An 18088-nucleotide genomic window follows, 5' to 3' on the forward strand; every position below is an offset into this window, starting at 1 on the left:
TTTTCCCCTAAGGATGTAATTGGTAGAAAATCAGAAAAGAACAAAATAAAGAACAAATAAGTTTTAAGAAATCAGAGATTTCCACAGACCTCTCATTGTGCATTATTAAACTAAGGAAGGTATTATATGGTAATTAGCTCAACAGAATATTATTCAAAATATCTGGATTTTAATCCTTGCTCTGACAGTTTCTAGCAGCATAACTTTAGTCTCACCTATTTATTGATTGTTTGATAATAGATTTATTTAAGTCCTCTGAGTTTCAGTTTTCACATGTCTAGAAAGATTATAATGAGTATTTTGCAGGATTGTTGGAGGACTTAAATAACTTTAAAAGGACAAGCACCAAACAACCGACCTGACACCCTCTAGGTGGTCCGACAATGTTTGTGGAAGGTGAAACAGCTGGGTGGTTCCGTCACTGGAAATCACATTTTTCAAATGTGTAGAAACAGCCTTACTTCACAGTTTTGGGTCACAATATCCTGCCCAGACAAAAGAATATCCTAAAAATACCAGAGCCTCTGGAAATTAAGCATTGAACAGAGTGGTGGTGGTGGGAATATTAGTCCTGATTTCAAATTCATTTTCTCCTTTTTGTTTCTCTTATTCTTTATTTTCCTTGAACTTTTTTGCTATTTGCTTGCTTGTTAAGGGGAATGAGTCAGCCTGAACTTTCTCCTCAGGTTTGTCCTTTTTTTATGTATTAATTAATAGTGAGCTTTCATCCATTCTACATTTGAAGGGATTATCATTCTATGCATTAAATTCATATAAGAAATTTTTCTTCAAAAGGAGGCACGAGGAAATAAAAAAGAAGGGACATCTATATTCATTTCTGGATATTTCAGACGCGGTAGTTCCAAAGGACTGCGAAACAGAAATTAACTCCACTGCCTGTGGAGTTCTGAGGATGAGCAGGGCAGCAGATCTCATTTAGAATCCTCCTTTGCCATCTATTAAGAAGTGAGCATGGCAGAGCTGGCCATGGGGGAGGCTTTTTGATTCTCAATTCCTCTGAACATTGTCAGCGTTTAATCAATAGCTAGTCTGGACATCATTAAACATGTGCTCTCAATTCAAGGTCCTCTGATCAGGATGGTTGAGGGAATTGCTCAGTTTTTCCGTCAAGGATAAAAAGGGTGCCTACATTCAGGTTAGCCTACTTAAAAGTGATACAATTTTAAAACATATTGCATTAAGTGAGACCTGTTTTAATGGGTCACATGGAATATCAATTATTCCTGACCTCATAATTTTTGCTTCCAATGCAGGATATATCCTACTGAATTGGAGATTCAGCACTTATTAATTTATGCTTTCTACAAGGAGAAGCATTAGCAAATATGTCAGCCACTGGAATGAAGGAAGCCTATTCTTCCATATCTTAAATTCTGTAGTTCAATGATGCCATACAAGTTTAAATTCCTTGCATTCATGGGCTTAATCAACTGTGTAACAAAGCAGGACAGTCTGTTTCACATTCAAAGTGAGGCTACAGAGGCTTAATACACAATTTTTTGTTTCTAGCTTCGATCCATCTATTTGATATGTATGTGACATGGCACTTGATGAAAGCATCCCTAGTTTCGTGGAAATAGTATAATTGTGATGCATAGTAGAGATGAAATAGTATCTCTCTTACCCCACAGGTTATAATGAGAAATAAGGAAAATTATTTAATTATTTTCTTTTGGCCATAAGACCAGGTTGAAATTAGGCTGTTTTCAAACTTAAAGAATTTTAAAAATGTGTGTTTAAGAATCAGTTTGTTGTCCCCAGACAAAAGAAGACTAATTAATCGGCTTAGTATAAAAATGAATTCGCATTTCTTCCCCTGAATCCAAGAGAAATGTTGAAATCTGGAACAGTTTTCCAACATACAATATAGAAAATGTTGGAGGCAGAAAACTGATCAAACCATTCCACTGCAATTATTAAAAGTTGAAGTCATATACTCTCTTTACGTGTAAAATAAATTAACGTGGGCACTGAGGTTATGGCAAAGCAGCACAGGCAAAGGCACTCTTCTTGCTATCAGTTTATAACCTACGAGTCTCCTTGGTAGGGGGCTCTTCTTGCTGTTGGCTTATAATCACCTATGAGTCTCCTTCGGTAGGGACCAACATGATGGAGGCTTCTAGTAAATAGGAAACCATGTAGTATAAAATCTTCAAACCAAATCTGAAACAATGTCAAGCAAGAATAAATCTTGGGCTCCTTTCTTTTTACTTTATCACAAGTCATCATTATTACATAACATGGCAAAATTTTAGAATCTGATGCAAATCTTCATGTACCTAGAATGCACGTTCAAACGATGGACTTTGATAAAACCAATTTTAAAACTGAAAAATCAAACTACAATATTTTATATGACCTATATGATACAGTTTTTTGTTGTTGTTGTAAAATAACATTAATATGCCTGAGTATACAAAGGAAAAAAGACTGCAGTCGTGGCATTAAGTCTCTTGACTGTTATCATACTCCTGAGTGCCAGGTTCTCTTACTGGTCCAGCCTTGCCATGATCTTTTGACCAGTCTCTTGTTTCTACATAAGCCTAACCATTTCCATACAACACTGTGATGTGAGCTCTTTAAATTTTATTGATTTGATTTCCTTCCTTAAGAAGCTCTAACAGTAAAATTCAAATATCTTACTTTTGAATAGGCATGTTTGTTTTAACACAGCTGGACTGATAAGCCTAGAAGGCATATCCCAGATCTACCACGTAACAACACAAATAACCTTCCTCAAGTTGCTTAAACTTTCTAAATCTCATTTTTTCACATTACTAAAATAGTGATAACAATAGCACCCATCACAGAATTTTACCAGGTTTAAATGAAACAGTGAATATAAAAGTACTTACCACTGTTCCCTGACACATAACAAACACTCCATAAATATTAGCCACTGTTATCATTTAGCAACAAGCCCACATTCATGTAGCTAGCAGGCGCAAAGTTGGGATTCTTACTTAGAACTTTTTGGTGCCAATACTTGTGATCTTTCTACTATACACTCTGCGTATCAGATGTCTTAAGGGAGATTTGGATGAATGCTGGCTCCCATTCAGTTCACAGTCAAATCCTCTAACACAGGCCTGTCGGGCAGAATTTCTATATTGTCGATTGAAGGGAGAGTCATAAAATTTAGACACCAGACACTGGGGAGGCAAGGTTGACATGCTGCTTCTAAAGCTTAAGAATCTTACTTGTATTCCTGCCCAGACAGAAGATCAGCCCACTACAGGCCAGAACAACCAGGGCGAATGTCTACAGAATGAGCCAACTGTTTTATTTTCCAACAGGGAACACAGAGAATCTTCTTAGGTTCCCAAACTTGGGATGAAATACAACTCTAAATTACTATACCATACAACTGGGGAGAGAGAAGTTAAGCAAAGATTACATGGAAGATGTATTCTACTGTCTACCCATCTTGTTCTTCCCCTTCAGAAAGTATAAAGCACACTTTCATATAATTCCCCACAGTGCTTATTGATTTCAGAGCAATCATCTATAGGGTTGCAAACCCAGGTGCTTCCAAAGCTGTATGTAATATTAGCCTCTGGGAACCTTAGTTTCAGTATCTTTAAAATGAGGATGTTAATATCTCTTCCTCTTATGGTTCTATTAGAGATAATTTTTAAAGATCATAGTAATTATTATTATTAATGGGCAGAGTCAAAATTATTTCCACATTGCAATTATCTAGATTCTGGAGTGTGAATCTCTAGATTAATTAATGTGTCTAAAGACAGAATATGTGGACTATGCTGTTCAACCTCTTGAAACATGTCAAACTAGAAGACACAGCCTTCAGGGAACCTGACTTTCCCTGGGAATGCCTCACACCCAGGCAGCCTTAATCCACCTGACCAGCAAGCATGCAGAGGCAGGGGACATACAGTCCTGATTGTTACGTCAATGGCTATATTCTTGTTTTATGACAACTGAGGAGATGTTTCCAGAAACGCTTTCAATGTCAGAGTTCAAACTTCTTTACTGCCTGTCTCCTTATCTGTAGTTCAAACTTGAACCATAACTTGGACTTATGCTTGTGGATACCACTTCCACTTTACCTTCACATCTTTAATTCTCAGAATTTGCATGAATCTACCTATGATTTGGCATTCAGCCTGAGCTTCTGAAGAGTGACCCCAGCTCTTTCACTCAGGTTTTGGGTCTTACTCCTTGCCCTTATTCTCCAGTTGGAAATGACATACTGGATCCTCACCAGTTGGCCCTTGGATCCCTATTAATGACTATGTAGATATCCTATCTTCATGAAGAGGCTAGTCAGCATCAGGCTCTAGGCTCTGAGAAACTCTAGAGTCTTCCCACTCTTGTGGTGTGGAGGGCAGTCTTTGTCCTCCTGACCTGCTCTGTCTCCCTCATGCTTGACACTAACAGTGAGACCCGGGATTTCAGAGAACCAATATGTAAACCATCCAGATGAATGGCAGGTTCACATCTTTGCTACATCTGGGGCTTAATATTGTCCATGATGTTTTTGCAAGGACACAAGCAATAAATACAGGCTTAAATTTAGTTTTATTACATTTATATTCCATATACTTCCAAAGATAATACACAATCTAAAACACATCTATAATAGAAGCACTAAAGCTAAGGATTAAAAGAAGGGGAAAAAGTACAAAAATAACCATGGCAGCAAAACAAGAACCATGTTATGAAGTGGCATAGAGATAGCTAAATTAAGAATATAGGTTAAAAGAAGTCCTTGCAATTAAGCCTTCAATTTAGTGATGGGTTTCCTAGGAGCCAAAGCCATGCATTATATAATTCATCTTATCTAATAAAGAGAAGCCAAGATCATAAGAGAGACAAAATATTCCTACTTCTAAACAAAGCATAATTTATTGCAAGGATCACTCTATTTTAAACACTGAGTGAATGCAGAGTTATTTAATAAAATTAAATACTCTTTTCAGTCACACACTAGGTACTGAGTAATTAAAAAGAAATTAGAGTCTACTTTAAACTCCTGTCTACTGAGGTAGCCAAGAAGAGAAGCGTTCACAATCCACTGGGAGAGGTGTGTGTTAGAGACACACCCTTGGTTCTAGGTGATAGTGTAATACAGTATTTCACACGTGCTATCTTGACCCAGTTTTGAAGTCATGGCTCACAACTCTCAGTTTCCCTTCAGTCTGCTAAGTCCCCACCCCCAACTACTTCGCTTATTAGCTTCTAAAATTCCAGAGTTACAAAACTGTCATGCCCAACTGTCAGAAGTTCCCAGATATAACACCCAAGGATGGCCCCTTCCTTCTTGAACTTGTGAAACTATTCAAAATCCCCAGTCTCCAGGAAGATGGTGACTGTAGCCTAGCTTGACCTGACTTGCCATATAAAAGCTGCTTCTTATATAGGCCCAGCTTGCTGCTCCCTGTCTTGGGTGTAACCCAGTGTGTAGCCCTGAGTGGCCCCCCTTCTTTCATCTGGACCTGTAAGTAACAAAAACCTCTTTCATCTATCAGTGTCCCACCACTGAAAGAATCTCTAAGTCTTATAGGTGTCAAATTTGGGTTATAAGTGTGGGCATAGAACTGGAAAGTCTTCTCAGAAGGGGTGATTGAAAACTTTTTCTTGAGCCAAGTATGGGTTAGGTGAAGAGAGGTGGGAAGAAGAGAATATGAGGTGAGAAGGGAAAGAGTTGACTTGCATTTAAACCAGGGACAAGCATGTGCAGAAGCAGGCAGTGTTTGACAGGTGGAGCACTAAGAGGAAGGGGCAGGGATGTTGTAACTTCTGGCATACTTAAGGGACTGTGAATGTTGAGTGTGTATGAACTTGGAGTATAAAGTACAGAACAGAAGCATGTTGGGTGAGAGAGAAGTAACCACGAGTCAGAGCCTGAGGCATCTTGTAAGACATAATAAGAATTTGGGGTTAATTCTGAAAGTTAGACAGAGACAATAAAGGTTTTAAGGATGGTAAAATAATTTTTTGAAATTACATTTTGAAGAGATATCTCTGGTGGTAATTTAGATAATGGTTTGAAGGGGGCAAGTATGTGGGATGATAGCACTTAAGAGGCGATAAGAATAAACTCTTCTGTAAGGGAATAAGGGGGTCTGAATGAAAGCAGTCATAGTGGAGAGAGCTACTACAATCAGCCAGAAGTGAACGAGGTCCAAATCAGTATTACTAAATCAGATCACTCTCGTTGTTCACTTGACTCATACATCTAGCTACTGCTTGAGGCCCTTATTGAGGATGCAATGAAAACTTAGTGGATCTAAAACTAAACATATCTTCCTTCCTGCCCCCTGCCCCATTTTTCTCTTCTCTTGTAATCCCCCCTCTGAGTGAGTGGCGACAGCTTAGATGACCCAGTCTGCAGGCCAGTCTGGTACAGCTGGACTCATCCTCAGCTCATCCCCTTTCTAATTCCACATATCTATTTCTCCAGTAAGACCAGTGAGCAATTCCTCCATAGTATCTCCCCAAGAGTGTTCAAAGTGGAAAAGAACATACAGGAGGGAGTAGAGTAAGAGCCAGTCAGAACCCTGAAGACCATAAAGACAGGAGGGCAGAGGGAAAGGACTATGAGAGAAATTAAGGAATCATCACAGAGACGGAAGAGACCCAGGAGAAAGTTGTGTCCTACACATGGAAGAGGAGAGAACACCAGGAAGGGAGGAGAGGCCATGACTTTCAAGATGCTCAGCAAAGTGACTGAAGAGTGCTCCTTGAAGCTAATATTGGAAAATGCATGGATAAACTGGGCCAAACTAGCTTTATGGAGGAGTTTTGTTTTAAGATAGAGAGAAAGAGATGACAATAGAGGAGAAAGGGAAATATAACACTAGGAGAAAACTTCTATGGGGAGAGCAAGACGGGATTAGCTTAAAATAACAGCAGAGCACTTTTTCTGAGTGAAGAGCCAAGTAGAGCTGAGAGTTAATAGCATAGTTTCTAGATTAGAAAGTTGGGAGGCCTCTTAACTGAGGATTTCTATTTTTTCTGAAAAATAATGGACATGCATTCTGCAATAGATTTTGAATTCATTGCATTAAAAAAAAGTCTACATGATTGTTGTTAGAAAATGCAAACTTTGCAACCATGTGGCTTTTTTCTTGTCAGCAGCTAGAAAACTTTACTGGAATACTAGATTTGGATTTAAGTTTTATGCTCATATCTGGTATTTGCAAGCACTTAATCCCTCTGCTTCAGTTAGATGTAGGTAGTACTATTTTATGTTTAATGTCTTTTTGCACTTCTACCTTGTGAAAATTCATAAGCTTCCTGAAGCTTGCTGCCTCCACTGCTTTAGGAAATAGGGAGATAAAAATCTTCAACCTAGTGATAAATTAAAGTGGGAATATTTTACCTTACAGTGAAAATATAGTTGTGAATATTGCTCTAAAATTCCAAAAGCATTAAAAATGCAAAAAAAAAATGAAATAGGGAGCTGTTTAAAAGAATCAATGGATGTATGTTTTGCTAAAAACCTAGCAACAAAGGTGTCCACTGGAAGCTGGCTGATCACCAAAGCAAGCTTATAACTACAGTGTTCAATGACTACCCTCCATGATTTTATTTAGTCCTATGACTACAACCAACAGCAAGTATGAAGCTGATGTTAATAATACAAGCACTGCACTAAGGCCTTCACCTGTGCTCTAACTTTTCTTCATTCTCCCCTGCATGTGGAGAAACTGAGTTACTGAATAGCTCAGGGACTACCTCAATGTCACACACTTTGTATGTGGCATAACCACACATGAAGTTAACAATGCTACTTTGAAAAGGGTGTGCATTTTTCCCAAGATTTCCTGTTTTCAAATTAACATTATTTTCCTCATAATCCTAAATTTCATGTTATATTTTCATAAATGAATAGTTTAAAGGTAAACTTTTGTACTTCTAGTTGCACACAATTTAAAATCTTCAATTCTCCATATCTCTGTGCATTGAACAGGTACTATGATTGTGGGAAAATGACACGAAGAAAGATACAAAATAACTATAAATTACTGATTCAAGCCATGATTTATTGAGCATCTACTTTGTGCCAGGTGCTGTCACTGGGAAAGGCCTACAGGCTATTCTAAAGACATGTGAAGATACCATCCACACAGTGGGAAGGAAGAAAAGAATAGGCAACTGGCAAGTACAGAGTTTTAACCTTGGACACAGAAGGTAGAGGTCATCATACTTTTCAGTTCAAAGAACATTCTTACCACTTCCTAGTCCTTGGAAGGACTTCCCTTGTTTTATTTGTTCACTTTTAGCCCCAGAGCCCACTCTCAGTTTCCCGCATTGCCCATGGGCCACCATTCTAGTGCGTTACATACATCCCTCTTTGTAAGGCATGTGTTCTTGTACAATGTATATTTATTTTTGTGAGTTATTAACCTGGTTGTTTTAGGTATAGATACAGATAGAGAGACATAAATAGAGATAGAGATGTTATCAGAGATCAGAGAGACTGAGAAACTGGGCCAAGTTCACACAACTCTTCTATGATGCAGAATTCAGACCTCAGTCTGTCTCTATCTAAAATTGTGGGTCTTGCTTTCCTAAGTGGCAAACTGTAAGAAAGCTGTAGAAAAAAGAAATACTTCTAAATGCATTCCTAAAATCCAGGTAGTTAGAAAAAGTTTTTGAATTGGGTTAACAATCAACAATATGGATGAAAACTTGGGAAGTTTATGACTTTTTGCAAGAACACACAGGTTGGGGATGACGAGGACAGAGGGAAAGTGTTCCTTAAATTCAACTTTTGGGAATTAAATTTATCACCTGCCACACAAAAGTGATTAGTGTTGCGAGGGCGATGACTTTAAAAATGACTGAGAGATGCCATCAATCTGACAAACTAAACAATTTTTTTAACCTGACATATCCCTATTCAAGACATCAGCTGTCATCTGAAATGAAATCTGTTTCTAATTTGTCTTCATAAATAATGCAACTAATTGAAAGGCAGTTACAATGAAAGTCTTTAACCTCCTTCATCTCCAATTTTAGGGCAATCTCTTTGCATTCCCTGGAAAGAATCTTCCACTCCTTTTATCAAATAAAACTTAGACATCACTGATCAGAACACTGAGATCAAAAACAAAAGGATCCATTGTATGAAGACCATCACATCTATCTAATAGTTTTCTCAATCTTTTTCTTCTTCTAAGTTTAACATTGTCTTAAAATGTGAGACTCATAAAAATCTGATGTAAGAAAATGTATTCAAGTTCAAATTTTACTAAGACTATCTTTGTTTAGTCAAGCTTCTAGGTTATATATCTAACCTTTTTTTGCCACCTAACTTCTGCTTATTTGGAATTAAAATACAACCTCTGCATCTATTATGCTGGACCTTTAATCACACAGGAAAATCTGGTTTCCAGCTTCCAGGTACCTTTTCTTCTCCCTTTGCCCCCTGCTCATTTAGTGAGAATAAAAAGGGTTCATTGAACAAAAGCAGATCCTGGCCATTCCCAACAAGTGGAAATGAAGACTTCTTGCATTAAACACTAAAATAATTAAAATGTTTACCTGCAGTTTCTCTCTGCAGTTGTGACTCCATTTGTTTATTTGTGAGTACGGGTTACAGGTGTTAATACAGCTATGTACTGAAGACACTAAATAGAGTCAGAGAATTGTGCAGGCATTAAAACTTTAGTCACTTACTATTTCACCCCCTTCAGGAAGGCCAATTTCAATAAATACATTAGGGGAAGGACATGATTATGAATGGAGATTTGAGCTGGGTGTGTTTTACAAGGTTGTTATTAAAAATGGGAATTCAAGGAAGATTTTGGAGGTATAGCAAATTATAGAGCTCAACACAGAAAATTTGAGTAATATCTTTTGGTATTAGCTGCTGGGTATTAAAAGCTGGCATTAGAAGTTTAGTCTACATTATCATTACTTACATTTAGTAATAAGGTACTAAAGTGCCTCTCAACAATGAGAATCACTAATGAAAAATCATCATGGGTTAATGTATTTTGTAGTGGCAAAGTTTTAAGAGCTAGGAATACTGTAACAAGTTTGAATTTTTTCCCCAGCAAATCCATTTGAGCAAAATCTTTATATCTTTATACTCTGTTATAGTAATAGCTAATATTTAATTAATAGTTGCATGACAGCCTATATGTATTGACTTTGGTCTAAAAGTAGGAAAGTAAAATCGAGATGAAGGGGTGGATAAGAAGAGTAGGTGAGTCATCAGTCTGCTCAGGCTGACAGGACAAAGCACCATAGGCCGATGGCATAATCAACAGAAATTAATTCTCTCACAGTTCTGGAGTATGGGAAGTCCAAGATTGGGTTTCTGACAGGGTTTGGTTTCAGGTGAGAGCTCTGTTTGGCTTCAGACGTCCACCTCCTGGCTTCATCCTTACACGGAGGAGAGAGAGAGAAAGCTCTCCCAGGTCTCTTCTTACACAGGCACTAATCCTATCAGGAGGGTATCCCCCTCAGGAGGTCATCTCAACCTATTTATATCTCCAAGGTCTCATCTCTAAATACCATCAGCTTGGGACTTAGTGCTTCAACATGTGAATTTGGGAGGATACAATTCAGTCCAGAGCAGGGAGAGAACAAGATGATCAAAGGTCAGAAAGCTGGTCACCAGAAGGTAAGTAGAGAGAGGCAGAAGTTAACATGGAAATTGTACTGTCCGGAAGTCAAGAGGAAAATTTAGAAAAATAAGTCACTAATAGTGTCAGAGGTCATGAAGAAAGGCATGGAAAAGATTCTACTTGAAGCTGATAATTAGGAGGTCATCAGTGTCTTTCATTTGGTCTGAAGCCCAATTGCATGCATATAAAAGTATATGCTATAATGTGTCATTAAGGCAACACAAAATGATGCGGTATTACAAGAAAAAGAGAGAATGCATTTAGCTGAGGTAACTAGGCAAGGCTTAACAGGCCAATAAAAATGTAGGAATTTCATTTTGCAGTATCTTTATGATTTTTCTTAGTCTATTTTTTAATATTATTTATCAGAAATTATTTTAAAGCATTGTATCAGGAGTGAAATTAGCTAGGTGTTCCTGAAAACTGCTTTTCTCTTTTTTCTGAGTAGTAGTTACTTGATCTGTTTGGCTCTTAGACTTCTTATCTCTAAGGGGATTGGGCCAGATTATTCTTCAGGTTCCCCCCCAATATGAGTTGATAATATAAAAAACAGTATTTTTACAAAAGCACCAAGGTAAAAAAATTTTTCAAAAAAAACATTTAAGTTACATAGCTATTTTTATTAACCAGAATATAAAATTCTCACACTTCTTATGCTTGGATTTTCTAAAGTCTAAGTTCCTCAAACACTTTTCAAATAAAATTAGAGCTCGATTTAATAATTAGTATATGTAATTCAATGGAGATTTAAAAATATGATTAGCAGATGATTTGTAATGAATTAGCTCTTTTGGAAACTCCATAAAATTATAACACTTTAGAGATACAGTAACTTCAAGGTCACTGGGTCCAATTCCTGCATTTTACACATGAGGAAAATGGGGTACAAAAATATTAAATGATTCACTGAAGGTCACATGCCAACTTGGATTGCACTATGCGACTATACCTAGTCCCCAGATGAGATTTAATGGTTAGACTAATTAAGAACATAAACATCTCTGTCTTTCTGATGATTGCTAAAGTCTAGGTTTTTAAGCTGTTGGTTTTCAGCTAAACGGCAGTTTAAAGTATATGAATTGCTTGGTAATATCTGCGTTAATGACCTCCAATAGCCAGGCCGACCTGGCAAAATTCCATTTTTGTCTGCTTTCCCCTGCTGTGCCTGGGTCCTTTCCACTAACCAGGTGTAGCTGGTCTCACTTGCCGTGTCCTCCTCATATGGTGGACATCTCAGACGCTGTTCTGATGAGGCCACAGTGGGCCAGGAGCTGTGCTGCTTAAGGACAGGCACCCAGGCCCTGGCCTGGGCTCTATCCTAAGGAGGCTATAGAGAAGCAGTCACTGACCAGCTTTGCCTGAAACCGATGACAGATTAATGAGACAGTATTATGAGATCCTCCCGCAGATGCACCTTTTTACAGGATGCCATCATAAGGACAAAAAGATGTATGCAATAATTTAAGGGGTCATAGACACCCTTATGAACCTGATGAAAATAATAGGCCTTTGCTCCAGAAAATGACACACATTGCAAAAATTTACAGAGAAATTCAGGGGCTTAAACTCAAGGCCACTGAAGCCAAGACTCCCAGTTTTATTGGGATCACACTGTATCAGCAGTCCAAGCAATCCCTTATGGGAAACCAAGTGGCTCCTAAGTTCATACTCACTGCCACCATAGTCAGATACTCAGATATTATAGGCCCCTTCTCTTACACCACTTCATGCAATTCTACCATTCTGGCAGAGGCTGACTTGTAACTGTTGGCCATAAATCACCAAAGTGCACAGCCCTTAGACAATGGACACTTTTTTGAAATGAAGTCATCTGAAACTTTGTAAGTTTCAGGTACAGGAAACTTTGTAAGTTTGTGGGTACAGGGAGTTTACTTTACTGTAGCTGTGATTAAGAGAAAGTGCAAAAATCACCAGAGACTCTAATTCAAAAAGTCACACTAGCCTAGGCCCATGAGTGATGGCAAAGTGTAGCAAAGGAAGGAAAAGAAGGGAGGGATGAAGGAAGAAATGGAAGCAATTAATTTCAAGTACATCAAAGTATCACAAAATCCTAGCTTCTCTTCTCTGAGTCTCCCAGGGGTCACGAAGAATTTCTTCTACAATTTCTCTCTAACCATCAACCACCATTTTCAGTCTCTTGCCAGGTAAAAAATTCCAAAGGGAAAGTGAGCTAATTTTATCTTCCTGTTTCTAAAAATATCTGATGCTTCTTAAAATATAAGTCAAAATATAAACAACATGAAGCTCAGTTCTCCACAGTAATCCCTCTCTTTCAAAACAAATAGCCAAACAAATAATTCTTGTCTTCAAATTCCCATTATTAGTCTTTTAAACAGAAAGTGCTCATTTTAACAAGATTGCTATAATTGCATCAACTGAGATTCTTAAGATTATTCTTTGAAACCAAAACTTCAGTGTATGCATGTGAGAGAGGAGTCAAAATTTCCACAAATGTAAAATGCTGGGCACTCACGCTAGTATCTCCTATAGCATTATATCCAAGAGGTTAACACTTTAAAATGATTGTAGCCATGAAATCCATGTTTTCCTTAGCTTAATTTGCTCCATATATATATATATATATATGTAATTATATATATAAACTTTGTATACTATTGAAATTCTGCATGGAGAGAAAGTCATCAGATGCAGCTGTACATAAGCTATTACCATAGTATCCATATATCTGTACAATGGGAATTGGCTTTTACAACTACTTAGAAATAGAGAAGATAAATTAGAATATCCTTATCCAACTCCACTTTGACCTGATATTAAAACAAAAATTAGAAAATTCAAAGGCAGTGCCGGTGTGAGGAATAAGGAAAGAATTTAATGATTTTACTTAGAAATAGCTAACAACTGCCAGTGTTTAGAAAATTAATTATACCTGGAAATATGACTTACTTGGTTATTAGTGTGTTTATTTTACCTTATCATAACTGGATATCATAGATTTATATAAATCACTACTTGGCAAAATATTTTTATACCAGACATAAAAATTCACCAGCTCAACCTTTACTGATAAATGTCTCATTTGCATATATCAATAATCCTACTGCTTCTAAATTTTGCATTTGAGAGAAGTTATAGGAGCTGTTTGAGGTTGTGAGCTGCTGAAGATCTTACAGGTTGGTATAGGGAGAGGACAATAATCCTTGTTGCAATGACCAGTAATTGTGCAGAAAGAAGGGGTTCTTTGACCACATAAATAGGCATGTGCTCCTGCCCCACTGCTTGAGCTTGCTCTACAGGTGGTCACTAGGACATTGAGTTCCCTCCATGCTAGGCTATGACTTCTCTGTGTATCTTCACTTAACTTTGGAAAAAGTCCTTTTTTTGCTCCTAGAGTCTCCATTTTCTCACATCAAAATCAGACCTATGACCAACACCTGTTTACCTGTTCCCCTCTGCCTTCCCCCATTTCCTATCAGATATGGTCAGAAAAAGAAAGAGGGAGTATATGTGATGACACTAGGTAAAATTGGCTCATTTCTACTCCAAGTTTCAAAATTATAGAATAATTATAAAATACTAATAATTTTGAGTGGATGGACTAGTTAACAAGCTTTGTACAAATTAAACCAGCAATTAAATTGTGCTGTCCAAGGTGCTAACTCTTTTAATATGGTAAATATTTTTAAAAGGGACCTGGAGATGAAATCAGAATCTGCTTGATGCTATCTGGGGATCATCATTCAATGAAAAAACATTTTTATGTAAATTACTTCAGTTAAAACAAAAAAAATGAGCATTTGTAAGTCATACAGGGAGCACAGAATTTTAAAAGTTTTTCTATTTTTTATGTGCATATTCATTTTAATAAATTTATAAAATTCAAAAAGACTTAAAGAAGATTTAAAATATTAAACTTTTCACCCAAAACTGTTATCTAAGAACATTTTGATGTGCAATAAATATATGGTGACCTCAGATTTAATGTGTGTTGTTTTAACTGTTCTTGAGCAACCTTAAACTGCTTAGTATCTAATATGGTATAATTTTTACAGCTATAATCATTAAGTCCAATTCTGTTTATGGTCTGAAGTGAGGGAATACCATAGCTAGTGATTTTAACAGCCCAGCGTCCTCTCTTTATTGTAGCTTTGTGCTGTAATATTGCATAAAGTAACTAACAAATTTATACTGTACTGCATCTGGCAGAAATTATATGTTGTGGAAATATTCGTGCATTTGTTTTCATGCATTGGATTTCGAGTTCTACTTGTGAATGTTAATGTCTATATTTTCTTCCCCATCTTTTTTGTCTTTTTGTCTTTTAATAACAAAACATATTTTTTATTCTAAAAGAGAGAATTATACTTGAAAACTGTCAGCTTCTTTAGATATTTTTACAATAGAAAAGCCTTTCCTTCCTGCCGCTACATGTGCAGGTCGATTTTCATTGAAAACGACTTCAAGCTGGTTCTAATATTTACTCACTTATGCAGGTGCGTTCATCAGCATGGAGTCTGGATCCCGTATCACATTCACAGTGGAAGGTGCCCAGAGTGTTAATACCGCGCTGCTGGCAGCCTCCATTCACCACTGAACATTCATCGACATCTAGAGGAGAAAGACAGATGGTCAGGATTACAATGTCATTCCAATGTCAGCTTTGGAGAAGTGGCACAATTTTTCTTTGATACACAGTGTGTGTTATATTGTACAAAGGCACATCTCTGTTGCCACAAATCTTTGCTTGTTTGATCCATTTTGCTCCACAGTGTAAACAAGAAAATGTAGATAGAAAGTTTATTGAGCTTTTTAAAGCCCAGCAACTATGGGCATAGGGATTGTCTCACAATTTTCTATTCTTCACATACTGGTTAATTAGACAGATCTGAGATATAGATATTTCCTTGGGGAAGGAGAACTGGAGGAGAGAATTACAATGAGCTACTCTATCAGGAGCAGCACACACTGCTAGATAAACACCTATTATTGGTCTGAAGCTGCTGAATAAAACCAGTAATAGAGTTAAGACATTGAATCTCCTACTCATGTCCTAAGGTGAACATTGAGGCAGATAAATTCAAATAAAACTATGATTTGGGGTTCTTAAAAATACACCAATGCATTTGCTCCATTGACTCAGCTTCTTCCTTTTCACTCAGGGTTCCATTTGCTGACATACTTAACATGTGTATGGGAGAGGTTAATTTTAGAATAAATGAAAAGTAACAAATGAAAATTACTCAAGACTCATGATCATTTATGTCTTATGATCAACCAAGGTCATAATAAATTAATATAATCACTTTCCCTTAGGAAAGGAAAACTAATTCATCTCTCAGAACCAATATTGCCTTTTACCCCATGTACTTCTGAATCTAAAATCATGAAAAAGAAGCTATTATAAACATAGGTATCAGTAGAGGAAGGGCTTTGAAATTTTCTTGTTTAGGAAATTTTTTTACTCAGTCTGCATCTTTTGGCAGGTGTTGAAGTAAAAACCAGCCTGGGTTGAGATTCATCATGGGAAATCATGTCTCATGCAGAGAATGCCCCTGACTTCCCATGCCCCAAATCCCAAATACTCTATTAAAGAATGGAGGGTAGGAATATTCCTCACTAAAACATAAGTTATTATAATAATCAATTAGCTTTACATCTAGTGAGAACAACTCCACAGGGCAAGTTCCTGACTGGAGGAGGCATCTTTACAGAAAAGAAATACCGCTGCAACGCCGCATCAGAGGGCCTTTTCATGGATCCGAAAATCATCAGATCTGTAATGGATGTTTTGTACCGTAGTAAATACTAGAGGATTTGACCACAGAGAAGCAAGAGAGTTTTCTTTTACCTGGCATTACTTTTTTTGTGAAAAAGAAAAACAAATATGAAGAATATATTCGGTCACAAAAATACCACATTTTAAAATTACTTGTTCACTTTATTACACACATTTAGACAATCTAGTGCTATCTTTCTAAAATTGATATTCTGGACTAATTTATGATTTTTTTAAGGGAATTTTACTTTAGAAATGAGAAATACTGACTTTTCTAAATATTAGAATGTTTATTAAACTTTGAGTCTGTGATAAACCTCTAGGTCTTTTTCATGTAAAATAATGTCAAATCAGAATTTTCATTTGTTACTAGCACTTTATGCAGGGCTTTAATATTTATGCTAGGTAAATTTTTCTCTTTCTAGGTTTGGGATATTATACCACAGGTTTGAGATAAAATTTTGGATCTTAATTCTCTCATTTTAGATATCCTTCCCAGGTCTTCTACTTTAGACAAACAAATAAAACTCTTAATTCCCAAGAGTCATATGTTTTCGATGATAAAGCCAAAATTGCTCTTATAAAATGTATTATAATATAATACATACATATATGTAAATATAGTAAAAAATATCCTAAAGAGGGTGAACAGATAAAAATGATAACTTTTGAGGAGTCAAGAAAGGTACTTTGATTAAGTGGAGTGCAAGGTGTGTTGGGGTGTTAGAGATTTTATCCTTATCTCTAATGTTCTAGTTTTTTACATGAAAAGGTTATGCAGGATATTTGTGTAATAAAAAAATAATTTTAAAGAAATAAGTATAATATGACCACCTCCCCTTGCCCCTAATGATCAAGCTTTGATAATTGTCTGACAAAAGAAACCGAATTAGTGTGAAAAAGAAATAAAGTGGATAAAAAGTGCAAATTTCAAATTAAACATAAATTAGTCACAGGAATGGAAGTACAGCATAGAGAACATAACTAGTAATATTGTAATATCTTGGAGTAACAAGGAGGGTAACTACACTTGCCATGTGAGCATTAGTAGTGTATATAATTATTGAGTCACTATGTTGTATGTCTGAAAACAATATATTGCATATCAACTATGTTTCAATAAAAAAATGAAAGTAAACATTAAAAAATAATCATTGATAAAAGTGGACATCAATTTTGAGAATGAGTCTTTTATCAGTGTGTTTTAGTGTGTTCATATTCTTACTCTGCCCCAAAACTATAATTAAAGTACTATAAGTTATTAGAAACATGCACACATACAAACAATCAAAAGCAAACCAAACTTCCTCTGTACTTTGAGTTAGATGGTCTTGGGAAGAACATGCTCAGTATTGAAACTTAATAGCTTGTCACCTTGCCTGATACTCATATCTTCATCTATAAAATAGGATAATAATGACTGCCATGAGTACTATGCCGTGACTTCTTTATTCCTTCCTTATTCTTGCATAAGCTTTTAAAATAGATTGCTAATGCTTGAGATTATATGTAGAATTAAACAACAGGTAATTTTATTTCATCAAATAATGGTGATCATAAAATGAGAATGCATAATAAAAGCAGTAGACAGCATGGGAATTCAGAAGGGGAGGGGAATCCAGTTGGCCTAGAGTGACAGGGAATGTTTGAGATAAAAACTGAGCATTGAGTGCATGGAGAAGAAGATGAGAAATCCAAAGGT

General features: G+C 36.5%; 1 protein-coding gene across 1 annotated transcript in view; it reads right to left on the reverse strand.

Moving 5' to 3' along the window:
- The window catches only part of LOC108404713 (EGF-like and EMI domain-containing protein 1), a 488851-nt gene that overhangs the window by 62836 nt on the left and 407927 nt on the right, over window positions 1-18088 (reverse strand). Inside the window, 1 exon segment of the mRNA XM_073230479.1 lies at window positions 15096-15218. Coding sequence (XP_073086580.1) covers window positions 15096-15218 — 123 coding nt within the window.

Source organism: Manis javanica, chromosome 3, assembly GCF_040802235.1.
Source record: "Manis javanica isolate MJ-LG chromosome 3, MJ_LKY, whole genome shotgun sequence".
Taxonomy (NCBI): domain Eukaryota; kingdom Metazoa; phylum Chordata; class Mammalia; order Pholidota; family Manidae; genus Manis; species Manis javanica.